Here is a 24139-nt window from a genome sequence, read left to right on the forward strand (position 1 = left end):
TTTGGGCTCCCCTGTGCTGCACACAAGGTAGGCCAGACAATTCACTGTGTAAGACAAAGCAATCAATGGAATAACATCCTGAAGAGGGAAAAAAAAACTCCTGGGGAGGTTTTGCTGCAGCTCTGCTAAAACAGCATTTGAGGAACATGACCTGCTGCAGCTGGGAGCAACCAGGCCAAGCCCACCAGAGGAGCAGAGGGAGCCCCAGCAGTGTGCTCCATTCCCAATAGCTATGCAGTTCCTTGGCCTTCATTTTTAAAGAGGTGGACTGCAATTTTAAGTGTAAGAGACTTCTAAACAAACTTCTGAGGAGCACAGTGATTTCATGGAAAAGGAAAAAACAACCTACAGGAGGTTCTCATAAACAGAACATTATACGGCTTCTCTTCTGCTGCAGTTCAGAAAGGTGAATTGCTCTGCTGCAACATTTGGATTGGGAACAAGCATCAAACCATTAAAGGATGTAAGACCCTGGAACATGAATTCCTTTCTGATAACAGATCCTGAAACCACCTCTCCAGCTGGAAGAGCTGGAAAGCTTCATGCCTCATGTTGCATGAGGCACACCCGCCTCTGTGCTGCTGGAGGCTGGCTGCAAGGCAAAGGATCCTCCCATATTTCTTCCAAGATAAAAACAGCATTATGCACAAATCCCAGATGGATTTCTTTTCCCTTTTTATTTAGGAAGGAGAGGCAGGATTATTTGTGAGTTGCCCCCCATCTGGTACAGATTCACAGGCAGTAAGAATGAGTTTTGTTTCCATTACACACGTTGGATCAAAAGCCCAGGGAGAAAAAACTCCATCTCAAGAAGCCGCATCAGTTCCCGTTTCTGGCGTTGCCACACACAGCACAAAAGCACCCGAACAAACAAGGATCCAAGGCATACATTGTTTCACAGAATATACATGTTAAAAGGACAAGTAGAAATATTACAAAATCAACGGGATCACTTTTAAAATATTTATATTTGTTGAACCGTTAAAAACAGACACAGAAAGAGGTAGCAAAGCTAACAACTTCCTGCTGCTCCAATTAGTGTTGCCTGCATGCACTGAGAAAGTTACTGCGGAATTGAATCTCTCAAAATCTCTTCTGGACAGGATTACAGATAATTTGCAGTTTATTTCTGACAATGCTGTGTGAAGTACTGAGGCAAATCCACAGGCTCACTAGCAGCTGTTTCACGTTGTCTGGCTTAACAAAAAGGCATTGAAAGGAAAAGGTTATCTGTGTTTTACTTTAGCGAGCAAGAGAGAGAGAGTGCAAGCACGCACGCACCAGGGAGACCACACACAGATGTAACAGTAACAGGATGCTTCACTTGCTCTGCCACAGCAAAACTCAAGTATGACAGATCCCTGGGTGGCAGAATTCAGACAGTTTGATATGACCTTGGTCCCATGGATATGAACATCACTCAACACGGCTAAAAGCAAGGCATCAAAGGTGAAGGGAACCGGAATTCCATGTGCTGCGTGCATGCACTCTCTCTCATACCTGCTTCTTCAGGCTTTCTGAGGTCCTATCAAGGTCGATTCAAGATGATCTCCCATCCAATATGTAATAGCGATACATTAAGCCTATGACTAGTGCTCCGAAGATGGGGATTAGCCACGTTGACCAGAAGCTACGGGGAGGAGAAAACAAGAACAAAGAACACACACCCAAACACACACAAAAAAAGAAGAAAGTATGAAGTTAATGACACATTCAATACATTCACTACTTGCTACGTCTGTTTTCACCCCATCTCCCACCAGCTCACAGACTGACTTCTCAGGACAGAGGACAGAACAGCTCCAGCTGTCCCATGCTCAGGGCTCCCCTGCCCCTGTGAGAGGCCCCTGTGACTGCAGGGATGGCTTGGTTGCTTATAAAACAACAGCTGGATTGCTGAACGTTCCAGCCTGGCACACACAGAAACCAATTTGAGTTTTTTGTTATTTTCTTTTCTTAAATAAGCCAGACTGTCAATTTGGGCTATACAAACAGCTGAGTTGACTCAAGGATGGAAATTACTACAGCTACCCCACAATAAATCATCCTTACTCATAAACCTGAGACCACAGGCATAGGCTCACTTTCAGCAGCCTCCTTAAAAAAAAAAAAATCCTAATAGAAAAGACTGAATTTGCGTCCTGGTTGCAAGCACTCCTGAATTCTCAACTAAATTGCACTGGTTGCCATAAACATCCTTCAAAAAAAGGACACTGCTGTGAGTATCCACAAGAGGAGTGCAACCACGCTTGTGCAATGTCAACATATGGACAGAGAATTGAAGCTAAAAAACCCCAGGCTGCCTGCTGTGCTCAGTGTGAGCTGATGTCTCACCACGGGCTGCACCTCCATCTGCAACAAGAGAGGTGCACAGCGAACCCACTGTGATGCAGTTTGGCAGCTTGTTGTGGAGTTCCTGCTTGTTGGAAGGACAGTGCAGTAACATCCCACTGATTGCTTTCCTGCCTGCTAGAGCTAATCTGCAGTTCTACAAATGGAGAGTCCCATTCTCCCAATTTCTTATTCTTAAGAAGATACTATACCTTGCTTGTCCTGAGGATGTCCTGCTTTGATCCTGAAAGAAGGAAGAGGGAGTTAGCAGGGGAAAAAAAAATACCCTAAGTCACACTAACAAGACTGCAAGATTGGACATGAATTGCAAACGCAGAGGAAAAATAACCCTCCTCTTCCTTTTCTAAACATTCTCTCTCAGAAGTGTAGATGCTTCTGGGGATGTTTGCCCTCCTCCCCACCTCCACATTCTATTAGTCTAAACCTTCCCACCCAGCTCTCAATTTTATACTGGAACTATCAAAAAAAAAAAAAAAAAAAAAAAAAAAAAAAAAAAAAGCCTTGAAACCACTCTGATCATTTTATGTGACACAGAGATATGATCATCGATACACAGCATGGTTTGGGTTGGAAGGGACCTTTAAGGTCACCTAAATCCAAGTCCCCTGCTATAGGCAGGGACACCTCCCTCACAGCCCCATCCAGCCTGGCCTTGAATGCTTCCAAGACCAAGCTTACACACCCTCACTGAGCGACCTGTTCCAGTGTCTCAGCACTCTCACAGTTAATAATTTCTTCCCAATATCTAGTCTAAATCTACTTTCTTCCAGTTTAAAACCATTTCCCCTCATCCTGTCACTACCTGCCCTGATAAAAAGTTCCCCCCAGTTTTCCTATAAGCCCCTCTAGGTACTGGAAAGCCAATATAAGGTCTCCTCAGAGCCTTTTCTTTACTGGGCTGAAGAGCCCCAGTTCTCTCAGCCTGTCCTCATAGGGGAGGTGCTCCAGCCCCCTGATCATCTTCACGGCCCTCCTCTGGACCTGCTCCAACAGCTCCATGTCCTTCTTGTGTTGGGGGCTCCAGAACTGGACGCAGTGCTCCAGGTGGGGTCTCATAAGAGCTGAGCAGAGGGGTGGAATCACCTCCCTCAACCTGCTGCTCACACTTCTCTTGATGCAACCCAGGATATGGTTGGTCTTCTGGGCTGCAAGTGCACATTGCCAGCTCATGACAATACAGAAAATCATCTCACCATGATCTCTTTTCCAGTCAGCTGAAAATTACTTCATCAATTCTACAACCTCTCAGTGGCTGTTCCTGTTCTCCTGTATCTAGCAGCCAAAAATCACCTTACTTGTCCACTCTGAACAGTATCACCTCCACTTCTTGAGAATCGTAGTGCTTTCTTTTCTGCCACAACACCCCATCAGTGCACGCTAAACGTTAACATTTAACTGTGGGGAGTTACCTCTGACCCGAGTCATAAGAGTATGCAGTCTCTATTTTTTTCCTGGTAAAAAATAAATAGGTGGGATCCACATTACTTCCATCTGTTCAAATTATACTTGGATCCACTTTTAAAGCAGATGTTGCACACTACAGAAAGACCCACTGGACTTTGTTTAGAATAGAAAAATATCTGCAAAAATATTTAACCCATATCCGGCAGCACTGCTCAGATTAATTTCTATGCACATGTTAAGCACATCGTTCTGTTAATGAAAGAGTTGAACCAAACAAAGTAACGTTAAGGTGAATGCATAATCATGCAGCCCGCTTTATAACTAAGAGTAGGCTTTGCCTAGCCTGAATCACTCTTCCTATGGCTGGCTGTAATAACCAAGTTCTCCCAAGGGCTTCAGTTGCTGCTCTCTGTTGATATTATTGATTCCTGGTACCCCGCAAGCAGCCCTGCTTCGAACAACACCCAATGAAAGCGTTGTTGAAAACAGAGCTGTGCCTGCTCCAAGCTTTCAAGCCAAGCAAGAAGAGAAGCCAGCTGCAGGACACGTTTACCTTCCAGACGGCATTCTATTTGTTACCATTTCCCTCTCCCTATCCCTTTTGAAGGCATTTTTGCAACACTGTCTCCCATCCTAATCCAGGAGTACCTAAGTTTTAACCAACACCTATGATTTCTAGGGCAGTTAACAGAGAATTCTTGTTTTGAAGCCAATCCCGTGGTGGCTGTGCCTGCCTCCTGCCTTGAATGTAACACTAACAGTTCAGTCATCAGGACACAGCCAGTTCTGCAAAAATACAGTCTGTGGCTCAAGGTGTAGAAATAGCTTTGCTGATGTCAGAGGAGAGAAGGCACAAAAAAACCACTCCCATTTTCACACTGAAGTGCTTGCTGAGCTTCTGAACAAGAAGAAAGGAATCATTTGCTTAGGAGATTTATTCATTTCTGTAGCTGTAAGCATAAAGCACAAACTCCACAGAGAGGAAAAAGACAAAAAGAGAGCAAAATAAAAGGTGTGTGGTGACTTCTTTGTTCATTTTGTAAGCGTAATATAGTTTCCTCAGCATTAAATAAAATGGAACAGTAAAACACCAGTGCTTACCTTGGAACCTCCCTTTTTACGGTCATCCTGTCATAGAAAAAAAAAAAAAAGAAGGAAAAAAGTGATAAGCAACGACTTCAAGAGAACCTGCAGTCATTACAGTCATGACGAGGGAATTGCTCTGTACACAGTCCACATCACAGCAGCAATTGCCTGGGCTCCAGTTGTCAAAGCAGACGTACCTACAGCGCCCAAAGGCACCGTCTTTGTAGCAGGCAGGAAGCTGGTGTTTGTGTCATGCCCGTCATCTCTCATCCTCCTGAATCCTAAACTACAGTCAGATAGTACTATCAGCTAAGGAGCTACTGATACGGTTAGCTCCTTTAAGTGCCACCAATTTTAACTGAAGGGAGAAACCTGCTCTGAACAGTGGGAAAAGAAAACTAATTTGGTTTTATTTTCAGCAGCGATCCCCCTTCCTCAGCAGAAATCCTGGGTGACACTGTACGAAAACTTAACTACTTACTGTGCAAGACTCATCTTGGTGTACATTTACTGGGCTACATAAAGGAAAGGCACACTTCTACAGCATCCTACCCTGTGTTTGAAAGAGGGCTGGTCCTTACCGGGTGGATCTCCCCTATGTAGTACTGCTTGAGCATCTCCCTGGCATCTGTGGAGTGACCGACATCTTCAAAGCTCTCCGTGGCATCTCTTCCAGCTTGTTCAAGCAAAACTTCTTCTCCACCTGGATGCTGGAAGAGAAGACTTAAGGTGAGCAAAAGCATGAGTGCAAAAGAGGTGTCCAGAGTCTCAGCAGCCTTTCTGGCCCTTTTCATTCCATATGAATGAAACCAACATCAGTGGTATCTACCAAAGATTCAGTCATCCAGCCTCTCCTTCAGGAAGTCACAAAGAACAATGCATGCTGCACAGCTGGGAAATACCTTGCATAAAATAAAAATCTTTTCAAAGAGGCAAATCTCCAATGTACACAGAGAAGCACAGCTTATCCCCCTGCAGCAAAACCAACCCTTCTGCAATTCTGCAACTGGTTTAGGCAAGAAAATAATACAGAAGAAAGCATATCCTCATGTACCTTGTCATTGCCCTCACTGCACAAACCAGACTCCTTGCAGAGGAGCCTCTGCTGCATTATTTTTTCTGAAGAACTTTCCAGAGACAGCTCAAGTCCCAGTGAAGCACAAGACAATGCTGCATCCATAGGCATCAGTGGAGGAAATGATGTTCTACTTCTTCAGATCTGACAAAAAACCAACAGCCTCTGCGTGTGGCTGTACAGTGAAAAGTGGAGAAGAACAAAGGGGAAGTGCAGTGACATAAGAAGCTGCAGCTCTAGCATAGCTGCACCAGTACTGATCCAGCATACAGCTACTCAGTACCGGGTGGAGAAAGAAAAGTATTGTTTATGAAAATCCACCATCTGACATCACATACTGATTTCAGAAATTCAGGAGCTGCAACACCAGAAGCACCATACGCACAGGACACCCCCAGCAGCACTGGCATTGCTGGTGGTGGCAGACGGTCACAGCGAGACCAGCAGCACAGACTGAAAAATCCCTAGTGCAGTGCTATTTGCCTTGATGGGTTGGGCTCTCAACACTGTCAGTACCAGAATTCCAGGAACAGACTGGCAATAGAAAGCAGTAACCACAAGGCCAGCAGTGTACAATCTATTTACAGTGTGTATATGGGAAGAAATGCTTCTGTTTAAACTACCAGCTAATCCAGTTAAACCAATAAAGTGATCAGACTGCTGAGTCCACACACAAGGACTAACCCAGTTTCGTTTCGCAGAGCGCTAGGCAACAGGCACCAAATGGCTGCATGAGAAGATGAGACTGGCTCAGCGCTCAGAAATTCCTCTAACAACTAGAAGCCTGGAACTGAACAATTTAGAGTAAATTTCACATCAAAGGACTCAAAGGTTTTCCTCTGTAATACCCTTTTCCTTCCCACAGACACAGAACAGTTGTTATTGCCCTTCTTTCTTCAGCTTGTTTGGTTTTTCTCCCAAAAGCCTAAATATTCTCACTTGGCTATCCCACCTCATACCAAACATACTCCGTGTGGACACAAAAACAGTACAGTTGTTTACTCCAGGGAGCTGCTGCAGCCAACTCTCCAATCCCCATATCAGAGCTCTTTATTCTGAATAAATCCCTTTATTGGGCAGGTACGTAACACAATCAACACAGAGCTCCCTCAGCAGCCATGAAGGGCAAAGTCTGCAGGCCTGGGAGGCAGCCGGGCAGCAATCAGGTATCAGCTCTCCTCAGCTGTAAAACCAAGGAAGGCTCCGCTCTGCTGCTCCCCTTTGAGCCCAGCCACGTCCCACTGCCATGCTCCTGCACCGAGGCTCACCTGATCTCAAAGGCAGCCAGGTCAGGGGCTGCCATAGCAGAAAACCAGCCCACCAAAAAAAGGAAAGGAAATGACTGTCTGCCGGTCGTTGTGAATGAACTCTCTACAGACCCGGGTGCATGAGAGTCACCAGGAGCAGGGGCTGCAGCAGGACCACTTCAGGTCACCACAGCACTCCTTAGCTCACCCTGCCAGACATGGTTGTAGTGTGGGATGCTGCATCTCGTTCTGCACCTTGTGTGCGGCTGTCCAGTTTACAGAACACTCTTGTAAAGATCCATTTGCAAAGGAATGAGGGGATGAAGGGCCAACCATTAAGATCTCTACAAGAACCCTCTGGGGATATCTTGATAGAAACCTCATTTCAGAACTGAGATGAGTTTTTTTTAAATATTACCCTCCTTTCCTAGTCATCCATCCTAGATGAGCAGACAAAACCCACAGTAAGACAGGACGTGGAGTGGCTGCCTGCTTTCGGTGGGAACCAGTGCAAAAGAGAAGAATGGCAAAGCTTACTCCTCTTTACATGTTTGGTTCTGAAGCCTCCCTATGCACTTGTTAAGTCTCCAATAATTACTTGCTCATGCACATCTGTCCATCATTATCACCAAGCCAAAGAAAAAAAAAAAAAAAGAAAAAAAAAAGAATTTTTGGCATATCTTATTTCTGACAGAACTCTCTAGTCTAGACACCCACAACTGCAGCCAGACAGCTCTTACCTTGTCATACCCAAGCACATATAAAACCAGACTATTTATACAAGTCATCTGCTCTGCCACAAAACTTCCCAAAGCTACAGCTCCTGCAGAAAAACAGACACTTTGAGAAGCGTGGCAAACTCTGAAAACAAAATGTACTTTCAGAAGAAACAATGACAAAAATAAAGCTTTCCTCCTTGTGAAAATGAGCAGACAAAAGCCAACGAGAATAAGAGATGGGCCCAAGTGCCAGCCCTCCAAATTCTTTCTTAGCAACAATAATGTAACCAGGACCTCCCTCTCTCTGGAGTCTCTCACATACATAATGCACTAAGTACCTGATGACAGCAGCAGAAACAGTCTTGAGGCACTGGTTCTGGCAGGACATACCCAGTGCCACCGAGCAGAGAAAACAGCTTTAAGAGGGAACCCTGCAGCCTGGGAGCAAAAGCAGCAGCCCCTGCGAGCACAAGGCATCCATAGCCCCACAGCACAGGGCGAGGTGGCTGCCTGTGTCGCAGTCAGGAGGATAAGGTGGAATAAAACCCAGGATTTGCAGAGTATGCATAATGCTTGGAGCTACACAGACCTCAAACGAATCATTTCCACGTGACCTTTGAATCAAGTCCTCCGAATCCAAGGCCGGATCCCACAAGGCAGAGAATAGCAGCAGGACGCCGAGTAACCCCATATGCAACCCAAACTGAAATACACACTGATGCTCTAAGGCAGCAGGTAAAATAAGACTCTCCCTCTAATTAGTATTTAGGAGCAGCTCATGTATTTCTCATGTTCTGTGTTCAGCCACAAGGTTTTATTGGTGAAAGCCAAGGAGATGCTCTCTCTGTGAAGCCTTTAGAAGGGACGTGTAGCACAGCAGTCAGAACTGCCTGCACTGCTGACAGCACATGGCAAAGGCTTCAAAGAGTGCACCACAAAGTCGATGCAGAAGGTGAGAACCTGGAGCTGTCTCTCCACAAATGCCAAGTGCCTGTCCACGGGTGGCAGCCACCCTTACAGCCCCGGGGCAAACCACCAGCGAGTTCAGAAGCAACACCAAACAGTGGTTAATTAGGTTGCTGAATCAGATGAGACAAAATCATCACACTGAAGAGAGATGCAAAAGCTTTAATTTCCAGCCACCATTATTAGAGAAATATGCCATGAAAGGAAAGAGTATTTCTGTGCCATAGCAATGTGTCAGTACCGTGCAGGCCAAAAAACACCTACACAAATGGTGCTCGTCAGCCACACGCCCTTCACAACTTGTTCTAAGACACGAAGCAGGTTGGTTTCCCTAAGTCTGTCTCCATAGCACTAGAACAAGTCAGCATAAGGAAAAACAGATCCCTGACATTCCTCCTTCTCCCTCACAGTTTTGGTTTCAAACACATCTGAGTGTGCAGGAATTATGTGCAGAAAAACAAAGATATTCAGTATTGTTCTCCTACTGCTAGCACACAGATTTGGAGCTGGCTAGTTAACAGCTGACCTGCTGCACCTGGGCTGCAGAAATCATGAAGCAATATTCAACAACCTTCTAAGGAGGCTTCTTAGAGATAACAAATTGCTCCGAGGCAACGCTCCAGCAGAATTCAGCAATCTTGTTCAAATAATCTATGGCCAAAGGCCAGAAAAGGCAACAATTAGACACTGCTTCAGTGACTACACAAGATCAAGGGAAAATATTACCCACTGAAACTCTGATAGCTGCAGTTACAACAGCTTGGAGCTTTAAAGCAGAACAGTTTATCAGACAACTGTAACCTTTAAACAAGACAAACATTCCTGGTTCTGATCAGTTACACATTGTTCTCCTGTCACTGGACTGATTACAGTGGGATAACAGATACAAAGTGTATTTTTACCAATAAATTAGGCTGTGATTTATGTTTACAAGCTTTAGATAGCAGAGAGCATTTGCAAGCCATGCTACTACACTTACAAGAGTAGCCTTACTCTTCTTCCTTCCCTAATCAAGTAAATTTTTATGTCAGAAAAACACAAATGAGAGAAAGGGCTTGGGAAGGGCAGCACAAAAATTTCTTCGGTAGGAAGCATCTAGGGCACTCCACCCAAATTGCTGGGGTAGAACAAAGGAATTTTCTGGGCTCATTTACACATACTGAAGGCGCTCCAGAGAGCAGAATCCAGATGCCATCTTAGCAAAAAGAGCCAAGATGAAGACTGTGACCACTGCACAGCACCCATGCTGCAAAAGCGTCATACACACACATGGGTCTGCAGGTAAATACCTTGGAAATTGTGATTCTGAAAAAAATTCTTCCAAGATTTATTTTTTTCCTATCTCTTAATTCTGAAAGCAATAAGCAACAACCGTAACCGTACACTGAGTCACACGTAAGACAGGGCACTTCCTGCAAGTACCTCCCCAGCTTCCAGCTGGTTTTGGCTCTTCCTAAGCCCCAGGTGCTTTGTTATTTAGAAACAAATAGTGAATTGCTTTTCCACATTTTTGTCCCATCTTCCCCCAAAGCTGCCTAAGCTTCTTGCATCCTTAATGTTCTTTGGCAAGAATGGTCTGCTCCCTGCTGTGTGAAGAAACATTGTTAGTTTTGAAACAGGCTCCAGCCAGCTTCCGCGATGCCCCCTGCTACTTGTGGCAGGCAAACATGAATGCTTTCAGAAACCCACGTAATAACAAATGTTCAAAATCTGCCCTGCCACCCTGTCCACTTCATTTGGTTAGCAGAGCTGCTGAGCCCAGTGTTGTGCTCTGCTCTCAGGAACACGACAGGTGCCAGATGACAGGTTGGCCTAATACCAGGGAATACAAACATGAGGGGGGGCCATGCGTAAAGGAGGCAGTCGCTGCCCAAACTGCTCACAGACCTTCATTCTGCTCATAGCTCCACTGTTCAGTGGCTTCCTGAGGTAGAGCTACACTTAGTAGGACTGTCTTCCCTTCCCACCCTGACAGCATGTATACTTTTGTGCATACACACAGCTAGGTGTACAACCAGTCCTGCATCTCAGATAGATCTGTGGGCTCTCCTGTACAACAAGCGGCTGAGTGTCAGCTGATGATTTGCTGTGCCTCTGCCGTGCCCAGCACCCTGCAGCCATACTTCCACAACTCACCATCCCACTGTCCTACATCTTTTCTTCCAGCCTTCCTATGGACTGGGTGCCTGGAGCCTCCACACACATTAAATGCCCAAGAACAACGGTTGTTCATCAGGCTGCTTCTCAGATCCTCACCTGACAAAGACACCTGAAAACACTGCTTGAGTATTGACTGCATGCAGAGCTGAGCAAAGGAGCTAGAAGCCAGGACTCATTTACAGCCCTGAAAGGAAAAACAGTAATTCCTGGTTTAAAAGCTGCAAGCAGTGAAAATCTAACTACAGCAAAGGCCATCTCAAGCCACCATGGTAAGAGACACTGAAATTCCTCATATGTACACTGACACATCTTCGAAGCTCTCTTAAAGTGTCAGGAGGAAGACTCAAAGCACAAACGAGATTCAGATTATGATGCTGGATTCTAAGAACAAAATAAATCACATGCAACTTTATATCCTGTCTATAAACGCTGGAAAACTACACAGAAAGCCACTGCTTCCAGCTGCCACATTATCAACCTCCTCCTATCTGGAAAACCTCTTACACCTCAGCAAAGGAATTTGTCGCTACATGTGATGTGATGAGTACATAGCGGACATGCTGTAATCATACACGCCTGGGGGAAAACAGAAGTTTAATTTACACAAGCAAAACCAGCAAGCAGGAACTTGAAGATTTGTAACAAAGTGCTCTCCTCCAGCCAGCTCAAACCAGCTCTCATTGTTACCCTACGGACACTACAGGGCTTGGCATTACTTTCAGCTGAGACAAAAAAGCTTCAGAAACGTTGATAGCATTTCATCGTGCTCTGATTTTAGCTCCAAACAGCAAGGACACAGCTTTCAACTTTCTTAGAAGCAATAGTTGAAGGCATCGAGTCTTGGACAATTTTTGCCCCTGCAACCAGGGGAACTGGAGATGTCACAACGCACTGCGGCCCTTCCGAGCCGCTTTCTCACGGCCGAGGAGGCGCACGCCGGCCCGGTGCCGCACCGCTGGGCTCCGACCGCAGGCCGCGGCGCGTCCGTTACAGCGCGGGGCTCCCGGCGGGCCCGGCCTTCCTCTCCTTCCTCCTTCTCCTCGCCTTCTCCGGGCCGGTCTGGGGACACGGAGGGGCCCGGCGCACCCCGCACCTCCGACCCGACCCCCCGGCCCGGCCCTTCCCCTGGCCCGGCCCGCCGGACCCCGCCCCGCCTCACCTCTTCCAGGAAGCGGGTGACATCGTAGACGCGCCCGTGGATGACCAGCCAGGCCTCGCGGTTGGAGTTCCGCTTCCCCACCTCCTCCAACGTGAACACGGGCCCGGCCGCCTCCTCCGCGCAGTCCCTGGCCTCCGTCCGCTTCCCAGTCTCCATGCTGGCCACCGGCAGCTTCGCGAAACGCGCGGTTAGGCCCGCGGCGGCCACCGTAGCGACGTCGGGAGGAGCCGCCCCCCTCCTACTCCGACGCCAACGACCGGCTGCCGCGCTGCGCCGAGCGCACCGGCCAATGAGGAGCGATCGGCCCCGGCGGTGGAGCGACTCCCGGCACCGGTCGCAACCAATGGGCGAGCGCCGCGCCGGGCGAGGGCCAATGGCGAACGGCCAGAGCGGGAGGGCGGGAAGGCGCAGAGGCTCACCTCGCGCAGCCTGACCCCGCCGCTCAGCTCTGAGGCACAGCGCCGCGGGGCGCTTTGGGTTCCAGAGCCTGGCAGAACGGCTGCTCCTTTTGTCAATAAAGCAAGCCTTAATCTCGTACATCTTAACAACGAGCCAGTGCTGTAACATTCCCGGAGCGCTGCCTTGTTACCCATTCCTAAAGGTCCGCTCCCTCCCAGGCAGGGTTAGGGACAGACGGGCAGTTTGTGAAGTCACTGCTTTTCACGTGTGAACTCACAGCTGTGCTTTGTTTGTTCTAATGCAACTGCTGAGGCAGCAGAAATGCCCTGTGTGGAAAGAAGTGCTGATACCATCGCTGACACTGGCTAAAGGTTAAAGGTCTATGCAGCGCTCTGCACACCTGCAGCTGGGGTTCCACTCCGATGAGGTACCACAGGGCACCGTGTGCCTCCATCACACGGGAGGGCACAGCATTGCTCAGAGAGTGAAGTCTCACTATTCTTGAAATCCTTAGCCTCTCTCTAGCTCTGTCAGTGTCTGAAGGGCACAGACCTCACAGCATCCTCTCCATCTACTTTCAGATTAACACAGATTCTTTACCCATAACTGACAAGTCAGATATATTCTCTATTTCAGCAAGTTATACATTTCTTCAACCAGATTTTGTATGCATTGACATCTTTACCTGTTATGAAACTTCTTCACAATTACTTAATCAATAGCCATGCTCCAAAGTAGCTTATACCTTGAGTTTATTTTTCCTCTTTCAATCCTTTTTAGTGTAGCTCTTTTCAGTCCTTAAGGATGCATTTCTGGTTTTGCCTGTAATCCAAGCATCCTCTCTGGCACAGAGAGGATATCAACATGACATGCAGCCTTTCAGTTTCCTTTCTAAGGAACATTTCTAAGGGGGAAGGTCTCCTTGCCCTCATCAGGTTATGTCCTATAAACTCATGTTAGGATTTTACCTTGCATCATTGTTGCCACAACATCCTTCTGCCTAGCCTTGGCAGTTGCAGCCCTGCCCCATTTCACATGGAAGGCTGTTGTAAAGGTTGTTCTACCCTCGCTTCAGCCAGGCTACCTATCTCTGCATTTATCTGCTGGGCCCATCCAGAGTGCAATACCGTAACATGATAACGTGATGGAAAGAATAGCAATAATAGCAGAGTGGCACAATCCCACACCACAGAAAACAAGAATAAGCCTAAATACAACTAGGGGGACAGAAACAAAGAAAGGAACACCGCTTACCTTTAGAAGGCCTCTAGTAAGCAGGAGATTTCCAGCAAGAAAGCCTCACCCCCTCCTGCCAACCCTTAAATGAGATCTGGAAAGGGATGGATCCTGACTCCACTCCTTCCTATCACTCAGGTGCGTTGCTTGCACCTGAGCTCTGCTGGGTCGGCCCTGCCTGCCCACCAGGTGTTCAGTCACTGTTTCAGGCCAGGACTCAGCATTTCCACTACGCGGGGGTTGCATCAAAAACAATGTCCCTTTCCCTAGATCTGTTCAGCACATTGCTGTCTGTCTTAATTTTATTAGGAAGCATTTGCCTTTTGTCTCTAGTTGGTTTACAGCATCATTTTCTGCAACGTGATACATTTTCGAATAAGTGCCTTTGTACTTTTGTCTTTGCAGCTTGCGTGCTTGGAGGGTTTCTCCATATATTCTTCAAGACAACCTCATTACGCTCCTCAGCATTTCCTGTTTCTATTCTGACAACAGTTTTGTTACTATTTTTCTGTACCTGTCCACTATCTTTCCATGACTACACGGCAGAGTATCTTTTCTGCATTTGTACACAGTACAGCGGGATCCTGGTCCAGGACAAGGCTTTCAGGGCACATTAGCAATACAAATTCTGATTGGGGTGTGTATTTATTTGAAAGCGACAGGATTCAATTACTGCTCCCCATGATCATTATCCAACAGAAGTCAGAAATCTACTGCGTGTCTGTTCAGGGCGCAGGCCCTTGGGGGCAGATGCTGTCTTCTGCTTGGTGCAACAGCAAGCACACAGTGGGTGCACAAATGCACAGGAGAGAAAGATCTGTGCGGTGACCAGAATGCCCCCAGTAATTTTCCTATTTTGTTTTCCACTATAAATCGAACAGAAGGACAGACACGAGACCTCAGCAACGTGTAGATCTCGTTCCCTGGAATGTTTTCTTTCATCTGTAATCACTTCATCAAAATCCATAAATCAGTTAGTTAAGACTAAAAAGCACAAGCATGACTGTAATTTGTGTCTTCCTGCCCAGTGTTTCTTTTGGCACACAAAACACCAAACCTTTTCCTGAAAGGGAATTTATGGTGACACTGGGAAAGGATTCGGTGAAAGTGGACAGAAAGGTCCACAGCATTCCTGATCTCACTTCCATAATCCCTGCTTCCTCTTCATTCGTCACAGAAGATTGAGAGAGCATAACAATGGTTTGTAGAGCTGTGGCTACTCTGGAAATCACAAATATAGAATTATTTTCCAGTGCTGGATGCTGCTAGCTCATAGTTGGCACAGGCAGGCCAGGAGACCTCATGAGAGAAAAGACTTACTTGAGATGCCAGCACTGCAGCCCCTGCCACGTGCCCTGCTAGCAGCAGAGCTGCAGGGATTAGCACTCTCTCAACCCTGTGCCACAGTGACTGCTGACACCTGTCAGCACGACTGTGCTACAGCGCCTTCAGCTGCTGCTGTCAGAGGGATCACAGGGGCTGCACAAATCCCATCCATTGGCCCTAACCTGGAGCAGCTTGATTTTCCAGGATAGGGGGGAGCTACCGAGCTGTGCTGAGCCCCTGGTGGAGTGGCAGGGAGGTGCTGGTGGGTACCACAGAGGGGGGCACTGCCAGAAGCAGGGGAGTCAAAAGGCTTGGCCTGGTGAGCCATACCTCTGCTGCTTTCCTTGAATTCCACAGGGCTGGAGGGGACAGGCAGACCCTGCATGGCTCTGCCCGTGTGGCTCCAGGAGAAGGCTTTCATTGTTTCATGGGAGAGAGGGCTCCAAGGACTCTTTTCTGTCTCATAGCAGAAGTAAACGCAATTGCTCAAAATCCTCAGATCAGGGAGAGAGGTGAGGTTCAGGAGTCCTGGCCGTGTCCCATGTCCTTACATGCTGTGACACAGAAAGAGCTCGATCACGTTGCTCGTGAAATCCCAATGAAATGAGTATCTTAATCAAAGCGCGTTGCTCTGTCAACTTGTCTCAGCCCAGGAAGCAGCCGTCCCTATCTCCCTCTGCAGCCTTCCTACTGCAGCCGTGCTCACCGCGCTGGCCGCATGACACCGTTCCCTTGCACAGCTCCCTCTGACCCGTGCTGCCTGGGGCAGCTGCTGCCGCTGGGCCTCACACGATTATTTTTATCTCCCTTTGTTTGCCAATAAAATCCCCTCCCAGTTTTACTGTTTTCCACTTGACACACGGATTTTTCTCATGTGCGTTTCCTTCTCCTCTGGCCAGGGGTGGAGGGCAGGGAGTATCCTGGATAACCTCACGTGAGAGGAATTTCCACGTGCTTTTCCACCTGAGGTGAAGCAGCCTCTAAGATGAGGCACGGTTTGGCTGCAGAGCCCCATGGCCCCAGGGCCAGCTTGCAGCACCAAGGCTGGCACCGGCAGGGTGCTCGTGCTGCTCGCTCACTGGATCACCTGTGGGATTCCTTGTGGCAGGGAGCATTGCCCGTGGGGCTGGGATATGCCATCCACACAGAACTAGAGAGGCTTGAGCAGTATGCCCAGAAGAACCTCATGAGGTTCAAGCCAAATGTTGTGCTATCAGTACAAGCTGGGGGGTGAAAGGATAGAGCACAGTCTGCCCAAAAGAACTTGGGTGCAGTGATGGATGGCAGCTGGACACGAGCCAGCGCTGTGCCCTCAGCCCAGAAGGACAACCGCATCCTGCGCTGCATGAAAAGCAGTCGGGCTGGCAGGACAAGGGAGGGATCCGTTCCAAGTCAGGCTGAAGGAGCTATGAGAACCAGATCGAGCTATGGGTGTCCCTCTTCATTGCAGGGAGTTGAGCCCAATGGCCTTTAGAGGTCCTTTCTAACTCGTCTAATTCCACGATTCTGTGACCTCTCCTGTGACAGAGAAGAGCAAGGGGCTTGCGAGTAGCTGGGGCACGAGGGGTTCATAAAGGTCTCCTGCCGTAAAGAAGGGCGCCTTTGGGCCCGAGCGTTCCTCCGGCCCGCCAGGGGGCAGCAGCGCGGCGGGGCTGGCTGGCGCGGGGCACGCCGGTGATGGCGGGATCCCTTCTCGCGATAAAAGCTGCGGCGCCGATGGGGGGGTGGGCGGGCGGTGTTGTCGTCACTTCCTCCTGCGCCGCGCGTCACTTCCTGGCGGGATGGCGGCGAAGCGATCGCGGGCCGCAATGGAGGAGCAGGAGAAGGCGTCGACGCGGAGCGACGACCGCGAGCAGGCGGTGAACCGCTGGGTGCTGCAGTTCTACTTCCACCAGGCCGTGGCGGCCTACCGCGCCGGGCGGAACCGCGACTTCCGGCAGCTCCGCGATGTGATGCAGGGTGCGGGGCGGCGGGCGCTGGGCGGGGCGGGGCGGCGCTGGGCGGCGCTGGGCGGCGCTGGGGGCACCGGGCCCTCCGTAACCCACCTCCATAACCCACCTCCATAACCCACCTCCATAACCCACCTTGTCCCGCAGCGCTGCTCGTGCGGCCCTTGGAGCGGGAGCCGGCGGTGGCGCAGATGCTGCGCGTCATGCAATTCCTGTCGCGGATCGAGGAAGGCGAGAACCTAGGTGGGTCCCCGCGGGGTCGGTCACCCGAGGTCGGGCGCTGCCTCTGTGGGTTTATGCCCTCCTGGAGGGACTTTTCCCGCTGTAGGTGCCCCGCCCGTTGTTGTTATCGGTAGTTCTAGAATTTGTGATTGAACAGAACGCTTCTGTGTCTGTTTCTGAAACCGTGGGCTGTGAATTTTTGCAGATTGCACCTTTGATAAAGAGACAGAGCTCACTCCTCTTGAGTCAGCAATTGGAATCCTGCAGCTGATTGCAAAAGAATTCAGCGTGCCTGAAAAGAAGATAGAATTCATCCACAAAGTACTGAAGGAAGCTGTAAGACCTTTTCTAATAAATACACTGCTTGTGTCTTGTTCATGTAGTTTTCTGTGAGCAGCAGTCATTGTGTAACGTGAGAACTGTCATCATTAGCAGTGTGTTGGCTGCAAATGCATATCTTCAGTGTGTGTGTGTGCTTCTTATTGCTTACCCTAGAACTGAACGCTAGGTTGCACTGAGAGCTAGGGGGTTTACCTCTGTGCCATGGTGATTATTGCTTGTGCTTTCTAATTGGAAGTAGAGTTAACCAGTATCGACAGATAAATGGGTCTTTTTTTCTCTCGTAGGCTGTTATTGTCTGCATAAAAAACAAAGAGTTCAGTAAAGCTTTGGCGGTTTTGAAGAGACATATGGAGAAGGATACTGGAAACCAGGTGAGTTGGCACCTGAATGAAAGATGGATGAGGGCTGTGACAGCTCGTGGGTTATTATGGGGTATCTCTGACTTCTACCACAGCCATAAGTTTCACTGCGAGGCAAGAACCTTGGGTAGATCTGAGAAAGAAGAAAAAGTAGAAAGAAGAAAAAGTGGTGAAATGAAATGAGCTCTTGAAAGATGAATCCTTAGCACTGAGCATTCTCCAGTCTGTTGGTTGTCACTCCAGAGTGACACGTTCCCTCATTCATTTTTTGCCCCATGACAAAATCAAGCTTACGTGCTAGAGCAGGAGCTGGCAAGGAGGGTGGGAAGAGGCCCCGCTCCTGTTTGTGTGCAGTGTACTGCCTGGGGCACTGGAAGCCAACAGAATTGCTGAACCAGTTAGATCTCCTATTCCAACTTTTTCTGTAACTTAGGTCAGTGTAAATTAGTTGGGCTTACACAGCATCCAGCAGGAAAGGCACTCACAGCCGCTTCCTCAGGTTATCACCTACAGCCCCAATGACTATTAAGAGCATTTTTGCCTCTTCCAGAAAAAGAGGACTGAGTTGCAGACTATCATCCGGGAGAAGAATCGTGCTCATCCAATAATCAGAGACTTCTCATACGTGAACTTCCAGCAGTATATGTTTCAGTTCCTGAAGGCCTACGTGGATACGTCAGAGCCGCTGCTGGTAACGGTGTGTGTCTGCCCTGCTCACCTGCTTCCAGCCCTGGGCTGGCTTCTGCCCTCGTGTGCAGTAGGACGGAGCATGAGATGGAATCCTGGGGAGAATGCTCACCTTTCCACGACACAATCCAATACAGTAATTTGGCTCGTACGTGTGAAATTGTTGCAGAGTTCAAGTAATTAATAGTGGATGAAATCTGCAGTACTACAGATCTGTTTCTATAAGGTTTAAGCAGTTGGAGATGCTTTTCAGCTGTTACAGGCTTTAGTTGGTAGGCATGAGCTCTGTACGTAGCGCTCGGTGAACTGCAGGTAACAGCTAAAAAATGCCCTTAGAGCATAAAGTTGAAAGGTGTTGCAGTGAATTATCATTGTGATGGTTACATGCTTTTTTTTCCTATTGAAGATGATGAAGAGTCTGAATTCGGAACGTGCTGAAGAGCCAAAGCGCTCATCAGTGATTCCTGAGTCTCCAAGTAGGACAGAGGACCAGGAAGAAGCTTATGAGCCCTTAAGGAGGGTAAAGCACTCAGTGGGAGCTCTGAGGCGTGCAGAAACTGCAAGAGATGTGGTGAGAGCTCCAAGCCACCCTAAAATGGCAAAGGACCCGACTGGAGCTCCAGAGCATGTAGAAACAGGGAAAGATGTGGCGAGAGCTCCCTGCCCTGCTGAAAGTGCAGAGGATTCACTAGGAGCTCCACGATGTGCAGAAACTGCAGGAGATGTAGTGGGAGCTCCAAGTCCCCCTGAAATGACAGAGGACCTGCGAGGAGCTCCAAAGCGTGCAGAAACAGCCAGAGATGTGGTGAGAGCACCCAGCCCTGCTGAGAGTACAAAGGACCCAGCGGGTGCTGCAGAGCATGCGGACACAGCGAGAGATGGGAGAGCTCCCAGCCCTGCTGAAACTGCAAAGAACCCGTCGGGAGCTCCAGAGTGTGCGGACACAGTGAGAGCACCCAGCCCTGCTGAAAGGAGAAAGGACTCTGTAAAAGCTCCACAGCACCCAGAAACAGCCAGAGATGTGGTGAGAGCACCCAGCCCTGCTGAAAGGGCACAGGACACAGCAGGAACTTCCGAGCCTGTGAAAAGTGCCAGTTACCCAGCGGTTCCTCAGCCTCAAATAGCAGCTGTTAAGAGCTCGAGAGCTTTTTCAGTGCCTATGGAAGTATCTGAACAACCAGCAGCCGCAGCTCCAGTGCATGCAGGAGTGTCCTCCAGGGATTTGGAAAGGTGGGCGGAGAAAGCTGGCCCTGTGTTGTAGATAAAAATGGGTTGTGCTGGGTGGCCTTGGCAGCGTCCTTAAGGAGGGTGGGCGGAAGGGTTGGGATTGACTTCTTTAGTAGCTTCTGTTTGCACCATAGAGTTATAGGGAATTGGTGAGGGGCAAGGCATGGGGAAAAGACTGATATCAGTGAGGTGGAACCACGTAGGTGAAATACAAGCTGCTTAGTTTTGTCTATTTTGTAGGAGGCCCTTTAGAACTGTAACCACCTACGGGATTTCTGTTCTGAGAGAAGCTTTCAAGATGCTGACCAGCTCCCCGGATTCAGATGCACTCTTCAACAAACTGGATGAAACAGACTTACCTTCCCCCCAGCAAATGTCTCCTTCTGTATCCCACAGAACCAAGAGACGGAAAGAAGAGAAGAATCAAGGTTCTGAGACCACAGACTCTCCTGAAATACCCCATAAGAGCAAACGCTTGTTTACCATAAGCAAAATGGTCATGGACCAAAGCAGCCAGTGCAGCAAGTCAAGTGAAAGCCCAGACTCTTCCCAGGAACGAGTTGTATCTTCTGCCTATAGACCTGTTCAGGAGTTGTCTGACCAGCCTGTATCTGCTGAAAGGTTGAGTATGAAGCCTGTCTCTTGTGCTATGATCAAACCTGCAGCCAGTATTTTCACGTAGAATTACTTTACCAGTGTGAATGACAAGAAACCTTTCTTTAATTCAGTACGAGTGTATCGGCCTTCCTTCTCCACCAGCATGTGTAGTAAACTGTTGTTATAACTTGCTGTTTGGTACTAGAGGTGGCAGTGCTGCAGCAGCAGTCGCTCAGCCAGTGCCATTAATGTTGACAGGTATTTCTGACAGCCTCGTGGTGGGGGTGGCCTTTATGCCCCTTGAGAAGTAGAATCTCAAAGTTTTTTTTCTGAAACACATCTGGCTAAAGCTCTCAGTTGCAGCTTTCTGACTGTTTCTGGAATTTGTTACTGCTTACCTTATAGCTGAAATTACAGCAGTGAAGGAGGTAGAGGGATTTTAGATTTTTAATTTTTGTATTTCCTATGGAAAACAACAAAGTGTGCTCACTGGAAGAAGTCTGAGATTAATACTGGTGTGAGACTCCTAAGTTAAGTCTCAAGAGTATCTCCTTCTGCAAGCCATAGCAAGGGTGTGACAGCTTCCTGCTTCAGTTGCTGTTCTTCAGTTAGCAGACAGCAGTAATACTTTGGACCTCCAGGAGTGAAACTGGAAAGGTTGTTTGAGGACAACTTTGTGTTCAGGAGGAGAAATAAATCAGTTTCTCATGGTTTCCTGGCTGAAGACTGCTAAGAACCTAAGGTTTAGTTTTTGAAGGTAGACAGTACAGATCTTTGTATAGCATTTGGAGACATGTTGTCTTGCTCCGAAACACCAGGGTGGCCTCAAGCATCACGTGCTATGATGCAGTGTGCATTAGTGTGAGAGGTGGTGAAACCTCTCAAGTGCCTTGCCCAGGGCTAAGCTTAATGAGCAGAGGTGACACTGAGACTCTATTTCCATCCAGCTATATGGGATGTGACAGCCATGCATGAGCTTCAGGAAGTATTCCTAAAGTGCCTAACTTAATTTCACTTGTTTGTGCTTGAACCATGGCAGCAGGTAACAGCACTGAGGCATGTTTCCTCACAAAGGCTCTTCTGGTTTAGCTGCCCTCATGTTAGTAGTGGAAACTTCCAAGCGATGCCTAGAAATACTACAGGCTTCCTGCCCTGAGCTGTTGTTGAGTTAGTGCTGTATGTGGTGGCCTGCAAAGCTCAGTGCTTGTTGGTTTACTGGTGCTGTTAATGTGAGGTTGTTGGGCTTTGCAAGTGCAGATTACAAAATACAACATGCCACTTCTTGAGATAGAGCTGGTGGCTTCCAGCAGGGGCTCTGAAGGACTTAACCCCACTTTGGGGGGGATGCAGGGGGAGCTTGTTCACACATTGCTTTGTGATGCGTTTTTCTGCATTACTTGCTGTGCTCTAGCTGGCTCTGCCCTCCTCCACCAAAATCTTACTCGCCATTAGCTGAAGTAAGTGCTTGCCTGCTTTCAGGTCCTCTAAACCAAGGTGGAACAGTTCACATTGTGAAGAAAGAAAAGACAGCTGGAGTGATGAAGATGAGCTCTTTGCAGATGCAGGTATGAATTTTCTGGTCTAGCTACCTCTGTGGCTACGTGCATGGCTTGGCTGGCATTGCTAGTTAAAAGGAGGGGATGAGGGTCCAGAATGCCTAATTCCAGCCTCAGCACAGAGTACAGCCTCATTCTGGGTACACGCCCCTGTTCTTGATATACTGACTAGTGTAAAACAAAGCCAATAAGCCAGTCCTATTGGGAAGCTTTCCGGAAAGTAGACAGAGTTTAGAAGAGAGACACTGTAGAAAAGAGAGGGATAAATTGATGTAGTTTCATTGTGTGTCGTGGCATTTTTGCACTGTGAGCAACTGCAGAGCTCGGCAGTTAACAAGGCTGTCTCTTGGGAATGTCTGCCCTGGCACTGCTTTGATACCCAATGTAATGCCCTTGTTTTGCTTTTCAGCATTAACTGAGACGAGCAGCAACAACTCTACAGTCTATGGTTCCAAGAAACAGGTAATGAGTTATTGCAGCCTTTCTGTAAGGTTTGAAATCAGAACACGTCTGCAGAGAAAAGCAGTCATAAAATGGTTGGAAATGTTGGTGAGGACACTGGTGCAGTGCCCTGCAGCAGGCTGAGCTGCTGCCATGCACACAGGCTGGGCTGGAGAGTGGTTCTTGCTGAGACCTTGCAGCACTGAGGCATGGTTAGCTGTCTGGGTCTTTGTGTTTGCAGAGCTGGTGTGAGTTTGTCCTTCAAAAACAGATTTGGTAGCTGGTTGTGGTTCTGTGCCTCCTGCATGTCAGGTGTTGGGTATTTGAGTAAAGCTGCTCTTCCCTGGTGCACAGCATACAGAAGGTTTGTGAGCACTGGAGAGGTTCAGCATCTTGTTCAGGTGAGGGACGCACGTGAGGCAGCTGATGCCTTCCAGCAGCTCCAAATAACTGTCAGCCTTACGTGTGGGTGAATGGCTGCTAGCTCTTGTGCAGCTGTACACAGAGCAGTGCTTTTGTGCTTATGATTGCTTTCTGCAGTTCTGTTTTATTTGCCTCCCATGCAAAAATTCAGCTGACTTGACCTTGCAGTTTTAACTGCCTCTGTGCAGCTGTGTGGGAGGTAAGCACTGAGTGCTCTGTATCTCTGCTTGCTGCTGCATCAATGGACAATTCCTCTTCTGTGATTAGTGTTGTATTTTGGAGGCAGAACCACTGGAGTTTGTGCTGGAGCTTGGCGTTATTCTTATCTTAGTTATGAGAGCTCTTCTACAATGAAGGGATTTCTTGGGTGTTCGTGTGCTTTTGACAGAACAGTTCTGCCTTTCCTCCACGTCCCTAGCACAGATGATAAAGGAAAGCTAATTAGGAAGGAGATGCTCTGCAGAGAGCTGTGCTGTGCAGCTCCCTTGTGAAGCTGTGCTCTGAACTCACAGAATGCTGCTTACCTGCTTTTTTTAGAAATGGACAGTGCAGGAAAGCGAGTGGATCAAAGACGGCGTGAGGAAGTATGGAGAAGGGAGGTGGAAAACCATCTCTGAGAAATACCCCTTCCAGAACCGCACCTCGGTGCAGATCAAGGATCGCTACCGGACCATGAAGAAGCTGGGCATCGCCTAAAGCTGGGGCCATCCTTAGTGTCAGTGTTCTTGTTCTTTAAGGTTGACCATAGCAATACTAGCAGCAAAGCTGCGGGGCGCTTCCCTGATGTGTGTGGTGAGCCCCTCTGCACTGCCTACCACAGGCTGCTGCAGGTGGTTCTTGTCAGATGTGGTTTCTAAGGAGCCTTGTGTCTCGAGTTGTAGCTGCAAGGTTTACGTCTTCTGCAGTTGGCAGAAGCTGCAGTTTGAATGCATGTGCTAGGAAATGGCCTGGATTGGGACTTCTTCCTACCTGACAACTGCAGCCAACCTGATGGGCTGCTGTCTTCTGTTCTGCCATTTGACAATATCTGCGTAACTGTCAGTGGCTGTTTTTATGTTTAACTTGTCTAAACTATTCGAGTTTTGTTCCGTCTGTTTGTACTCTCTCCTTTGGAGAGGCAACACAGTCCCACAGTTTCTGGGAAGAGCTTTAGCTAAGGCAGTTTTTCTCCCAGAAGTATTTTTCTAGCCTGCAGGTGGGACTTTCC

General features: G+C 48.3%; 2 protein-coding genes across 2 annotated transcripts; one reads left to right on the top strand and one right to left on the bottom strand.

Moving 5' to 3' along the window:
- Nucleotides 1–1539: 1539 nt before the first annotated feature.
- Nucleotides 1540–12324, bottom strand: CYB5B (cytochrome b5 type B; the record flags this gene model as incomplete). Its single annotated transcript, XM_079541233.1, has 5 exons — nucleotides 1540–1630; nucleotides 2544–2575; nucleotides 4858–4884; nucleotides 5424–5552; nucleotides 12169–12324. The coding sequence occupies 5 exons, from the start codon at nucleotides 12322–12324 to the stop codon at nucleotides 1540–1542; spliced, it is 435 nt and encodes a 144-aa protein (XP_079397359.1).
- Nucleotides 12325–16910: 4586 nt separating this feature from the next.
- Nucleotides 16911–23628, top strand: TERF2 (telomeric repeat binding factor 2; the record flags this gene model as incomplete). Its single annotated transcript, XM_079541554.1, has 10 exons — nucleotides 16911–17088; nucleotides 17226–17321; nucleotides 17506–17636; nucleotides 17927–18013; nucleotides 18552–18698; nucleotides 19095–19918; nucleotides 20156–20536; nucleotides 21992–22077; nucleotides 22478–22530; nucleotides 23470–23628. 10 exons carry the CDS (start codon nucleotides 16911–16913, stop codon nucleotides 23626–23628), a joined length of 2142 nt encoding a protein of 713 aa, XP_079397680.1.
- Nucleotides 23629–24139: the final 511 nt, after the last annotated feature.

Source organism: Tetrao urogallus, assembly GCF_951394365.1.
Source record: "Tetrao urogallus genome assembly, chromosome: 12".
In the NCBI taxonomy this organism is placed as follows: domain Eukaryota; kingdom Metazoa; phylum Chordata; class Aves; order Galliformes; family Phasianidae; genus Tetrao; species Tetrao urogallus.